The following is a 14,179-nucleotide window of genomic DNA, read 5'->3' as shown; positions in this document are numbered from 1 at the left end:
CCTTCCTCAGTAGTTACTCAAATGAGTTACTGACCTCAAATGAGTTACTCAACCTTTCTGAACCTGAGTGTCCTTTCCTGTCACATGTGTATATGAGAGTATTCTCACAAGTTCATTGTGATATTTAGTAACCTGCACCCAAGTCCTGTGCACAGTGCCTCACCTATAACAGGGACTCCTCCCTTTTCTCCCTTCTCATATTGCTTCTAATTAGTATCATTCTTAAGTTTTAGGAGACAAATCGAAATTCATGAATCCAGGGGCTTCACCAAGATCTTGAAATATTTTGGTGGTGACTAAAGGATCTTTTGTTTTTGACTCTTAGATCTCTTTCTCTTGGGGGCATGGGAAAACTCCCTCAACTTGATTATTTATTCAGTTCTTTCATGCTCCCCATATTGTCACAGCCACATTTGAATCATGTTATCACCAGGTCTAACTGAAAAGGCAATTTAATATTGCCCTGTGTTGCATCACTACATATATTATTTCAGTCTGTCATGGACCTGTCAGTAGGTCTTGATGAAGTACAGAGCCAATAGTAACAAGCCTGAGGTCTGACAGCTCTGTAACAGAAGCAGCTCCAATTGGTGCAGTGGTATTTCTTAAGAAATAAGGCCCTCTTGGTCTCTTTGTTGATGCAATTAGCAATCCAGCCCCAGCCATTATATCTCCCCATGAGCAATATCTTCAGCGCTGGAAATTCAGTCTGTTGCATGCTTTGGAAAAACAGAGCCATACAGGCCTGTGATATACCAAAGGCTTCAGCCAGGAATATCTTGGTAATTTATCCCCAACCTCAGCTCTAATTATTCTCTTATTCACTAGCTTGTTCGATTGAGACTCTCCAGGTTCTGCATTACCCCTGCAGAGAACAAAAGGTTTGCCTTGAAAGTAGAGGCCTGGCAATGTCAGTGCGGTGAACTGTGTATAAATAATGCAGCAGTGCTGACTTCATTTTCATAGTCTTGTTGGGGAAATACATGAGAATGGTCATTCCCCTGGAACTTGGTGGACATGTGCTTTTGATGTGTTCCTTGCTCTGGGTAAATCAGGAGAGTCAGAAGTTCTGCTTGTTCTTGCTGAGGCTGCTTCATGTTCTCTTAGTAGAACTGGGGTCTTGGTGGCCCTTTCACTTTGTTTCTTTCTGAGTTTACAAGCTTCTATCTGCTGAGGAAAACTCTGATATGTACATACTAGGCCCTCAGAAAATATATCCTAAATGAGTTATTTAAAAAAAAATAAAGATGAGGGCTGATGGAGTGGCTCAAGTGGTAGAGCACCTGCTTAACAAGCCTGAGGTTTTGAGTTCAAACTCCAGTACCACCAAAAAATAAGTAAATAAAACATAAAGGTGAAAATAATTACAGCTGTTACCACTTACTGATCATCAAAAATTAGGTGTGCTTGTATGCCTTCGTTTTCATCCCCCTAAGGCTAGATAGTGATCTGGCTGGGCTATTCCTTCTGTACCCTCTGCTCTCAATTAGCCTTACTTGTGGTTGTTGTTATTTTGGTTTGCTGGGAGATTGTGTCAGATACAAACCAAACAGATCTTCAAGGTAAAATCAGGCAGAGATCTGGGAGCTGATCTAGGGGGAAGTAGCTGGAGGGCTGTCCTTGCAAAAAGGCTCCTCACCTAATCTATTTTTTGTCAAGTCATCCCTACACTTAACTTGGGCCTTGTACCTTAGTGTATTTGAGGATGGCCATTAGTCATCTTCTTCCAGGGTGTGGGCAGTATGACCCCAGTTGCTTACATTGATATCACATAGAGCCTAAATTCCTTTCTAAACAGACTTTGAACAATCTTGCTATTTTCAGTCCTTCTTTTATGCCCATGTTCAGAGATCCTCTGACCTTTTTTTGGGTCCCTGCAGGGTAGTCATTTTATTTCTGTGGTTTTCCCACTGCTCTGTAGGTTTTATCTTTCTTAGGTCCTACTAATCTATCTGTATTTTCTGGCTTTTAACTTTTCCATACTGTCATCTTCTATTCTATTCTCTTTGTCATTGTGAGTTTTTTGTGTTTCAGAATATTCTTATACTGCCATTTTATTGGGTATTTTAAAGGGAATAGAGGTCAGTATGTGAAATCAATCTGACATCTTCAACTGGAAGTCTTTTTTTGTTTTTGAAAAGAAAATCTGTTAGAGATTTGGCATGTTTTGTTCCTTAGGAAGTAAGTGATTGAAGAATAAGAGGTACCCACATGCATTTCCACGTGGCTTTCTTTCTGTTGAAGTGCAAGGTGTGTGTAAGAAATCCAGTGTTCTGCTTGCCACTACCCCTGGGCATCCCCAGAGTCAAACTTTTGTCTCTTCTAGGATCTGCACTAGGTGCAATAGCTGAAGGGCTAAGTCTTAAAATACAAGCAATTAGAAAGTGACTAGGAAGGAAAACTTCCTTCTATACTGAGATCTGAAGACTTTCAATTTCATTCATTCACTAAATAACCATGTGTTGCCCTCTTAGTTTGCCAGAATAATGCTGAACTTGTGGCAAAGAACAACACGATGAATGAGGCAGCTGTAGTCTCTACTCTTGAGGCCAGTTTTGGTATGTTGAAATTGCCAGAATGCCAAATACACTAGTTCAGAGCTAGAAATAAGGGAAAAATTCTAAGCTTGGCTGAGATCAAATTTCCATTCTAAAACTTACTATTTCTTCCTTTGACCCATGAATCCTCTTGCTCAATCAGTCCCTTTTATCATTATGTAATATGCCTCTTTATACCTGGTAACTATTTTATTCTGATGTCTATTTGTCTGATATGAATATAGCTACTTTAGCTTTTCTGTTATTAGAATTTGCATGGCATCTCTTTTTCTATCTTTTTACTCTTAAGCTTATCATCTGTTCTTATGTTTCGATTAAGTTTCATTTAGACTTATTTTAGATATAAAATTATTTAAAGTAACTGTGAATTATATAAAATAACCCAAGTGTTTAGTTGGGTTTTCAAATTTTTTTAACCAGCTTTATGATCTTTGTCTTTTCATTAGAATTTTTAGGGCATTTACATTTAATGGCTTTTAGTTGAAGGCCCTAGGACTTTCTGAGGACTTTATGGGTGGGGTTTAATCTACTGTCTTGCTATTTGCTTTTTATATATCCACATATTTTGTATAATTTTTCCTTTTAACTGCTTTTATCAGATTGCTTAAGTTATTTTAGTATTTCATTTTATTTCAAAATTTTAATAAGTTTTACCTCTTATTTTTCTGGTTCTTCTCTTTAACTTATCATAGTCTTCCTTAAAATAATTTTATACCCCATCACATGTAATATGCTTTATATGCCCTTATCAGTTTTGCTGTTATTGTCATATTTTGTTTGTATGTATATTAAAAATCCCACCACCCATTGTATTTTCTCATTTTCTTAAAGATCTAAAATCAACGTCTTTTAAAGAAATTTAAAAATGAATAATGTATGTCTTACTTTTACTCATTTATTTACTGATACTCTTCATTCCTTTTGCATAGATTCACATTTCCAGTCAATGTTATTTTCTTCCTTTCTACTGAACTTCTCTTAATTTTTCTTATAATGCAGATGCTCTTCTATTTGAATTATTCCTCCAAAATGGTTTGCTCTGGTTACTTTTTAGAGATGGATTCTTGTGAACTGTTTCCCTGGGGCGACCTCAAACTGAGATCCTCCTGATCTCAGCCTCCTAACTAGCTAAATAGCCACTGGTGCTCAATCCAGTGCAGCCTTTTTGAAATGTATTCTCTCAGCCTTTGTCTAAAGAAGTCTATATTTCACACTCATTGCTAAAGATATTTTTATGAATATGGAATTTGAGATATTTTTATTTGAATTATTTTTCAGCATTTGTAGAGATACCATTCCTTTTCATCCTAGCTAGCATTACTGTGGTGAAAGGTTTACAGCCTTTTTTTCCTGCGTAATTTGTCTTTTTCCTTCTGTTTTAAAGACTTTCTTTTTATATTTTTATTTTAGTTTTTATAATTATTAATTTTCCACATACTACATATTTCAATCATACTCATCCCCCACCCACCCCGTCATCCACCTATCTCCACCAACTGCCCCTCCAACTGACCCCTTCTGTTTCCATGTCATTATTAAAATAGCTAGTTTCTGCATATAAGAGAAAATATATGGTATTTTTCTTTCGACTCTGGTTTATTTCTGATGTGTTCTTTGCACCAACAGGCTTCTGTGACTTAGGGTCCCTCTCCCTGCTTTGTGGCCTGGCATGAGTCTTCTTCATCCTGGGCTCAACTCGTTTTTCCCTTCTCTCAGGGATCATGTGATGCTTCTGTGCTGCCTCATGTGAGCTCAAGGTCTGAGGACATCACTGAACACTGTTTTTTCAATGTCTTCTCATTGGAATATTTTCTAATACAATATGTCAAATCCTGTCTCTGTTTGTCTATCAGGGTCACAGGCAGAAACTTCTATTCCTACTTCAGTATTAATTTTATCTTGATGTGGTGGTTAACCTCACCAAATACTTTGCAATCTTTGATATACATTTTTCTCTCCTTCAATAAGATGCTATGATAAAAAATATCTATTACTAAAATATCCCTGAAGTTTGTTCATGATGTATTTTTTCACATTAAATTTGGTTATGTCTTCTTTAGAGTTTTGTGAGAGTGTCCTATGGTTTTTGTTTTCCTGCTACCCTTGTTTGGTTTTTGTTACACATACTTACCCTAGTTTTGTAAATAAAGTACGTGGCGAGGAGGCCTTCCTTCTAGATTCTGAAATATTTGGAAGTGATCTGCTTGTTGAGTGCTTTTTAGAACTTTCTAATATAACTTTCTGCCTTTAAAGGTTTTTTTTGAGGGAATAATTTTTAATTACTGATTCAATTTCTTTCATGGTAATAATTTTATTAAGGTTTTTTTGATTATGTTTTGGTAAATTGTGTTTTTCTAATATATTGTCCATACATCTAAATTCCCAGATTGACTATCACAGGTTCACGTTACCTTTTATTGTTTTCTATTATTGTCTGCATTACTTGTGGTTATGGCCCCTCGTTTCATTTGTAATATTGATATATGCTATTTTTACCTTCTCATCTCTCTCTTCTTTTTTAATTTTGCCAGACATTTCTCTGATTCTTGTCTTTTCATAGAACCATGTTTTGACTGTTAAATAACTGAATTTTATCTTGGCATTTTATGTCTTTCTTTTTGTAAAACCTTTACTACTCTTTTAAATCTTCTACTTTCAGTTTAATGTGTTACTGTTTTTCATAATTTTATAAGGTTACTGCTTAATTTATTAATATTTAGGCTTCCCATTTTTCCAATAAAAGCTTTTAAAACTCTGAATTTCTTTTTAATTACCATTTAAGCCATATAGTCTCTGCTTACAAAACATTCTCTTATGTGGGTATTTAGAAGTGAATTTGTTGATTGTATATACCATTTAATTCCACAGTCGAGCTGTTAAAACTACTATAATTATTCTTACAGTTTACATGTTTCTTCAAATCCTGTAAGTACAATAAAATGTTTAAATAGAATTATCTTTTTACATCTATTTTTATCATTTGGATCTTTTGTTTTATATATTTCATACTACATTGTTTGTTTCATAAAATTTTATGAATGGTAATATTCCTAAATAGGGCATTTTGTCACAGAATGGTCTTATTTGTCTTACTTAACATTTTTGATCATGTATTCTACTTTGATATTTATATTGTCACTTGTAAAATTTTTTGTTTGTATTTATTATCACATTTAAAAAATCTGTATTGTAAACAACGCACAGCTTACTTTAAACACCATTGCGATTATTCTCATCTTTTAACTAGCTGTGAAATTCATCCCATTCACAGAATACTGAAATAATTTATTTTATTCCCTCTTTCTTACTTTTACTTTATATTTACATTATATCACTCTGCTCTTCCTTTTCCTTTCCCTGTTTTTGTTTGGTTTAATTTAGCTTCACTGGCTCATTAACTTTCCCTTTGTTTTCTTATTGTTTTGACAATTCTACTAAGCTTTTGTTTCCATTAGTGGTTGCATTCCCATTTTTTTAAATGAACATTAAACTTATGTTCTTCCCAAACATAAATATATATTCCAAGTTACTGTTTCTGTGTATTCTGCTATGGTTTGACTGTGCTCCTCAAAATACGTGTGTTGGAAACTTAATCTCCAACACAACAGTATTGGGAGATGAGGCCTAATAAGACGTAATTAGCTCACAGGGCCTGTGTCTTCATAAATAGATTAATGTTGTTATAGCACAAATGGGTTTTTTACACAAGAGTGGACTTATGAAAGCAAATTCTGTTCTTTTTTCTTCCTTGCTGTTGTATCCTTCTGCAAGGAATAATGTAGCAAGAAGGCCCTTGTCAGGTGTTGGCACCTTGTTAGTGGACTTTCAAGCTTCCAGAAATGTGAGAAGTATTTTTTTAATTAATCAGTCTGTGGTATTCTGTTATAGTAACTTAAAACAGGTTAAGCTATACCCCTTACATAGTCCCTGACTTGAGATTTTTTTTACCTCATATTTTCAGTTCTAGGCAATTACTTTGTTTTTCCTTGAAATATAGCATGCCTGTTGTGCTTCAAGAAAACTCAGTATTACAAATCCTGCTTATATTTTCATAATCCATTTAGATTAAATATGTGCACATGTATGTATGTTAATATATGTGTGAATATATGTATGTGTTGAAGATAGGTGTGTATGAAAGAACAGAATAGAAGAGAGAGAGAGAGAGAGAGAGAGAGAGAGAGAGAGAGAGAGAGAGTGAATATGAATGTATGTCTGTCTATTGGTTCCTCCAGTCTTTCACTTCTCCTATGTTGAGATCACTGCTATGCATCACTTGATATTTGGCTGTGTTCTTTCTCAAGCATTGTCCTCAGAGAGCATATGTGACAAGTTTACTTTTTAAATCCTCGCATGTTGAAAATGTTTTTCTTTTTCCTTGACAGCAGAATAATGTTTTGTCTGGGTATTGGATTTTTGGATCAGTTTTTCTTAATAGACTATACCTTATTTCAATGTCTTCTACATTTCAGAGTTGTAGATGAGAATTCCTAAGCTACTCTGATGAATACCTTGTCTTTGTCAGTAACTTATTTTGTCTGGAAGCTTGTATAATTTTCTATTTACTCTTGAAATTCAAGTATTCCCTGATCACTTCCTGGACTTAATGATACTTTTGATCTGCAGACTTAAGTCTTACTTCAGTTCAGTATTATAAAATACCTCACACTGTATTCATTTACTTATAAATTTTCCTTTATCTCTTTCTATTCTTTTTTTCCTTTCTCTTTTTGAAAAATCCCTTCTAGAATTCCTATTGTTAGGGTTCTGGGTCTGTCCTCCAAGCCTCTTATCTCTTCCCTCGATATTCCTCCCTCTTTGTGTCTTTGCTGCTTGTAGTAAGATATTCATTCTCTTGATCTTCCAGAATGTTAATTTGATTTCTATCAGTGTCAGTGATTTTTTTTTTAAATTCCTCTGTGGAAAGTAAGTTTTAAATTTAAATTTAGTTTTTAGTTACAGAAAGTCCTTCTTGCATTCTTCTCCTGATTTCTTTTGTCATTGTTTTCTTCTAATATTTTGATCATTTCTACTTCAATGGAACCTTCTTTCTTCTTATTCTCCCTTTTACAAAAGTTCTATATGATCTTCTCTTATGTGAACTCATCCCCATAGTTAGGTACTTTTTTTTAATCTACTCATGGAGCTCTGTTCTTTTGATGCTCATATAGGTTTTTAGTGTCTATTTAGCATTAATAAATCTGAAAGTAATGAAAGGTACAGCATCTCTGCCCTGGCACTCTGACTGATAGTGAACAAACTGCCCAAAAATTTATGGCCTTTTCTCCTATGCAAACTTCCTATACAGAAGTAGCATTCCTTCTTGGTTGCTGATCTTGAAAGCAAGACAGCCTGCCAATGAGCCCCTGCCTCTCAGAGTCTTATCTCTAAGTCTAATCCTACAAACCTCCTAGGGGAGGTTGGCAGTGGGCTGGTTGGTGCCAGCTTGCTTAAAGGTGAATAACTATTCTGGGAAGGCAGATTACCTAGTAAAACATTTCAGGGATTTGTCAAAACCAAGGGCTTAAGAGAAGCCTCAGGGTGAGGCAAACCTTTCATTCTGCTGCTAGTACCTTGCTTTTACCCATAATCAAGATAAACAAAGTCCTATACTTTTTCTTTCAGAGATTTCCTATGGCTTCAGTTGTATTCACTAGAAGTTGCCAGTTTCTACTGCTTAAAGGCACATCCCTATTACCCACCAGTTTGATTTAAAGAGTCCCAAAAGAAATGGACCCATATTATATTTGAATAATCTGAAAGGAAGATGGAGTTTGCACAGGTATCAGTAGCCATAAGACTTCCCACTTCCTGGTTGTCATTTTTACTCCAAGAATACTCTCTGGCCACATATTCTAACTTGCTAGAAGGAATAAAACATTCCTATCATTCTCTTCATTGAGAGAAAAAAATCCATTTGGACTAACTTATGTTGTGAAGTGTTAACTATTGTTTAGTTGCAGACTGTGGAGATAAGGCTTTGTCCTGCTCTGTTACTCCATATTGAACAGACCTGTAGGTTTTAGGCTGTGCTTTGCCCTAAGTGACTCCATTTTATAAAATAGCAGTTTGCTCCATTTTGAGTGCAAATGCTGAGCCAGAGTGACTCTATATCTTGTTTGTGCAAGTAAATAATCACCATCTGTCCAGCAGAAACCATGTGATGGACTGATAACTTATTTATATAAATGGAAAATTACCACCTATGATCTTATCAAACTAAATCAAGAACACATGGACACACATGGGCATATCAAACTGTATCAGAAAAACCAGGCCCATGAACTTATTGGACATGCTGGACCCAGGAATAATGCAACCCCCTCACCTGAATTATATAAAAGGAAGGATGCCTAACACACATACCACCCAGTCATCAGACCAGCTGGTACATGAATCAAAGTTCCACAGGCAAGAACTCAGGACTGTCCCTGGGTATTCAGCTTAGCACTAATCTCCTGCTTGATGTGACCCACTCAAATTGCCTTCCCTTTGGATCCAGTAAGCCTGGAATCACCTCAGAGCTTTGAACTAGCTCAAAGTTTTGACACCAGTAAGCCTCAAAGCTCAGCCCTGGATAAACTATGTTAATTAATATCTAACCACCTGCAATGACTCTCTATGCATCTCTGCTTTTGCCTTCTTCAAGGCCACTTTGAACCCTGCAACCACTCTAAACTTTTCTTAAGCAATCCTGTAACTTTTGTATTATGGCGAAGGATAATATGTGATCTGAGAGTAATTAAGATTGGAATAAAAAAACCTGTATTGCCAATAGCTTAGCTATCAAGTAAAATCAGTAGTACTTGGCAAATTAATGCCAATGAAATTGACATAGCTTGTGAATTTATTGTTATTCAAAAATTCTGACATTGTGCAAAGACACAGGCTTGTCTGGCTATATTTCTGACATAGTTTGCTCATGACACAAACCACAACTAATGCTCAGTAGTTGAATCCAATCATTTATTAGGCTGATAGGAAGCTTATTTAGCCTGTGCTCTAGTGGGTGGTTCTTATGAACTTAGCTAGACTCACTCACTGGGGTCTAGGCTGCTAGATCCAAGTTGATCCAAGACAACCTTGTGGAATCAGATCCCAATTGCACTCAGGTGATCATTGCTGTGCTCCGCATATTTCAGATCCTCCTCACAGGACCAGTGGGCTAGCCCCATATAATTCTCTCATGGCAATGCCAAAGGTGCAAAAGAACAATCAAAAACACATAAAGTGTCTTCAAGCCTACACTAATAATTGGAATGCAGTCACTTCTACCTCATTCTTTTGATCAAACTTAGTCATGGGTCAGAATCCAAAGTCTAGAGGTAAGAAAAGAGGCTCTCCCTACAGTGTAGGAGCTAGGAGGAGGAGGTTGCAACACTATAAACTTCTATGGCAGAGGATGTGGTTAGGTGGTAGGGTAAAGATACAGGGCCCTGGGGTGAGGGAAGGGGGGAGAAATGACCCAAACATTGTATGCACATATGAATAAAATGAATAAATAAATAAATAAAATTCTTGAAAAAAAAAAGATACAGGGCCCAAGCTATAGTGCAGTATGTCTAGCTTCCATTGTACCATGAGTTTGGCTTGCAGGTAGTGGGGAAACTTTCATAGAGAAACTATACTGGGACTGGATATTAAGGAAGACTGGGAGTCTTCCAAGTGGACAAAGATAAGTGAAAGGAGCAATAGTCAACTAAGATGGAAGGAATAGATGGAAGGAATAGGATAGGTACTGAAGTTTCTAAATGTTAGTAGAGCATTTGGAGAGTGAAAAGTTGTCCCATGTTCTGGGATCATTAGAACTAATCTTTCTGCAATGTCTTTGTCCATTGCTTTGCTCTTTCCAGTAAACTATTGTATCTCCCCTAATTGGAATTTCAGAGATTATGCTAGGAGTTTGCCTACTGTGTCCTCTTCAGAACATGTTTTATATTTGGTTCTTATCTCCATACATTGAAAAAAAGATCTTCCTTAAGGAAGAAGCATGATTCAGCACAAATATATTAGGCTTGTATTGGTGCAATGACTCCTTTAATATATCCATGCCATTTAGCACATTTCAGTGTGTTCTGCCATCTGTGCTTCATCTGAGCAAATTAATGATAAATGTCCTATCCTTTCTTTCAATTTAGATCTCAGTTAATGTCACCCCTCTATGGGGCCCTCCCTGACACCTTCTGTTCCCCATCCTACCACTCCATCTCATCTCCAGATTATGTCAGAGTCTCTTGCTAAAGACTCTACTTTCTCCCTTTACATCCTTGAAAACACTTAAGGTTATTTGTTACTATAGGATTTTAGTTATAATTGTTTGATCAGTATCTGTCTCCCCAATTAAACTTCTACCTTCTATGAGACCAAAGCACCAGGTATTTTATATAGCATTTGTCCCTTGAACCTATCATAGTACCAGGATCATAGAAACTAAACACTAAATATTGAGTGAGTGAGTGAGTGAGTGGGACTATGTGAATGACTGAATGAGTTACATTTGATCTATTGGTCTTATTAACATAACCACACCAAAAGTATCATATGTAAAATTTAATAATTAAACCAGTTTTATCAAATAACTAGTCAGTGTTATGATTTCAAATTAGCTCATAAATGTCCTATAAATGTAGATAAAATGCAAATATTCATATACAGAGTTTGTTTGATCAGGATCCAAATAAAGGACTCAGACTCTTTTGAAAGTGAAACAAGGGGCTACCAGTAATTAGTAGGTATAAATGGAGACCTATAATTTAAACAGTGATGCATACTTACTTATTTTGGTTTATTCTACTTTCTCAGTACTACTGAAGATGTCTGGGAAGTATTTTGCAAAATAAGAAAAACAAAGCATGGCTCATATTATTGGTTCTACCTTTCTTCAATTTTCCTAGGTCTCTCTGCTCCCTGGTGTGTAAATGGACATACTCAGCAGAGAAAGGCTGGGATGACAGTTTCTGGAAATTGATTGGTTTGGAAGACTTCGTTGCTGATAATTACAGCAAAATAGGTAAAATAATAGAGAATCTGTAGAGTGATCATCTGTATGTATGTATGAGAATATTGGTATGTTGTTTCTGTTGTTTTTGGGTTTTGTTTGAATTACAGTGTGGGAACTCAACCCAGTTTTTCCAAGGCTGGATTTTTCTAAAATTAATTAGTAATGAATGATGGGTAGGTATAGGTCCTTGCTTTAGGACTTGTGTGACCAGGGTTGAGATGTGTGTTATAAAAATTTGCATCAAAATAGTGAATCAGAAGTTGGGCTAGACTTGGGAAGATCTTTCAATGGAGCAGCTGGGAACAACATAAACAAAAGCATATATGTGGTTCATTTTTAGCCCATAGTGAGGAAATAGTTTCTTGAGTTAGGTTCAAGGGACAAGGCAAATCAATGAAAACTCAAAAAACAAAAGATCAAAATTAGAAGAATCAGGAACAAGAAGGGAAATGGAATGTGAGCCATTGCTTCTTAAGCAAGGCCTTCAGGTCCCAGAATCCCAGTTTCATGTGACACTAACTAAGTGATCCAGATTTGAGTAACTGGTAGGTTTTTATGTGATGAAAGAATTTAGATACTAGGTACATATATTGATAATGTTTTAAAAGTTTAAAGTTGACAGTGGCATTTCATAAGAAGATGTTTATTTCTGGAAGTTACTTACAATTCTAGTGAACTGTCATCAGACAGTACATCTGTTTCAATAGAAATACTTCTGAATTGTTTAGTGTGCAGGCTAGAATGCTATAACAGTTAGATTTAAAAGTACATTGGCTTATAAGATATAGAAGGATATTTCTAGAAGTAAGTAGCTATTAGTGCAATTCTGCCATTCTCCAAGTAACCTCCAGCTTTAGGTCCATCTAGCTCCTTTAGCTCTCATCTGTTCCTAGCCAGTGAGAAAGAAGAGTAAAAAGGACCAATGGAACCATCATGCACATTCTTTTAGAGGCAGCATCACCATATTTCTGATTTTCTCTTGTTAACAAGTACTCATTCAGAAGGCCCTAGTAGGCTGCAAAAGTGTTGGAAAATGTAGTCCTTGGCTAGGTAGCCATGCATCCATCCATGTGACCACTAACACTTGAGAGTTCTGCTAGTAAATATTGGCAAGCAACTTGTAGTATCTGCTACAATTTCTGACTCCCTTTGATAACTGGGTTCCATAGTAAATTATTTCAGTTCAACCTACCTTTCTGTAGTAAATTCTTCAAAAATACTCTATGAAAAGTTCAAGAATATATGGTGGAAACATGAAGGATGTAAGTAACATCTACACTGATAATCCTGGTAGCTTGGTTATCTATGATTTGTTCAACTATTAAGGGATAAATCTGGATCAAAGAACCGAGCTAGGTTAGTATGCAGAAGGAGCACTGCTAAAATTTCTTTGCTCAGTTGAAGTCATCTCAGGATCTGAGCTGTTAGAGAAGATAGGGAGCTTGCAATAAGGTAAGAAAGGAAGAAGGCGTAATGGCAGTCATTAGCTGTGTTCTAGGTCTTTTGCTAGGTGACTTATATACATTGTGTTGTTTGGTCCCCACAAACCTATTTGTTTTAATGTTCCCATTTTACAGATGGAAAACTTAAGATTCAGCTATTCAATTTCTTACCCACTGTTGAGATGCAGAATTTGATCTCTGTTTTTCTTGCTTCTTTGGGATATACCAGGTGGAAGGAACTAATTAGCTATATAGCTGGCCTCCAGTGGGATTATGCAGCACTTGAATATTCAGTACGTAAAGCCAAATTGAACTATACCAGGACAAGTTCATATGCACACAGGGTGGGATATAGTAGGAGCGGGTACACCTTCACAGAACATAAAGTAGAATACTTTTAGGTCATATGGTGGTTGGTTTAAAAATTCTAAATGTTGAGAACCTTTTAGCCAGCATCTGGGACAGTGACTGAAGAATAGGGCCAAACCTTTACCGTTCTGGAGTCTAGACGAGCTATCTGTTGTGTGGTATGTCAGGTCTCCTGCCAAAAAGGGCAGGGTTAGAATAGGGTTTCAGGCCAAGCCAATGAATGGAGCAGCCAAACAGGAAAGTGATCCCAAACAGAAGTATATTCAGCACAGGGGCCATATCTGAATTGCCCTTGTGTGCCTTGGTGTAGCTAAATATCTCCTGACTGCATAAGTAAGACATTACTACAATAGTTGGAACCAAGACATCGGCAAAAGTTAAGAGAAAACTGCAGCAAAGAAATATCCTGGGTACCTTGGTCTGCTCAGACTGCCATAACAACATACCATGGAGTGGGTAGATAAAAGAATACACTAAGTTCTAAGTCTGGGAAGTCTAAGATCAAGAAGCTATTGAGACAGGTTTCACTCTTGAGCCCTCTTTGATGGGCTTATAGGTGGTTCCCATCTTACTGTGTTCCCATGTAACCTCTGCACAGGGGTGGAGGAAACAGATTCTTTTAAGGACACTAAACTTATCAGATCAGAGAACCTCTCGTATAACCTCATTGAATTTTAATTACCTCCTTATAGCCCCTGTGTATAAATACAGTCATGTTGGAGGTTAATGCCTTAACCTAAGAATTTTGAGGTCACTATTCAGTTCATAGGGCTCAGGCACTGGTACTTTAGAGGGCCATTAAGTCCTGA

General features: G+C 36.4%; 1 protein-coding gene across 8 annotated transcripts in view; it reads left to right on the top strand.

Annotated features, from left to right (window-relative positions):
• Fggy (FGGY carbohydrate kinase domain containing) overlaps positions 1-14,179 on the top strand; it is a 397,186-nt gene that overhangs the window by 132,578 nt on the left and 250,429 nt on the right. For all 8 annotated transcript variants that reach the window (XM_074079968.1, XM_074079973.1, XM_074079974.1 and 5 more), the window contains one exon: positions 11,453-11,568. In XM_074079968.1, coding sequence (XP_073936069.1) covers positions 11,453-11,568 — 116 coding nt within the window. The remainder of the gene's footprint in view (positions 1-11,452; positions 11,569-14,179) is intronic.

The sequence above is a fragment of the Castor canadensis genome, chromosome 7, assembly GCF_047511655.1.
Source record: "Castor canadensis chromosome 7, mCasCan1.hap1v2, whole genome shotgun sequence".
Classification (NCBI taxonomy): domain Eukaryota; kingdom Metazoa; phylum Chordata; class Mammalia; order Rodentia; family Castoridae; genus Castor; species Castor canadensis.
The sequence above is the reverse complement of the archived record's forward strand: the minus strand, read 5'-3'. Positions and strand labels throughout refer to the sequence as shown.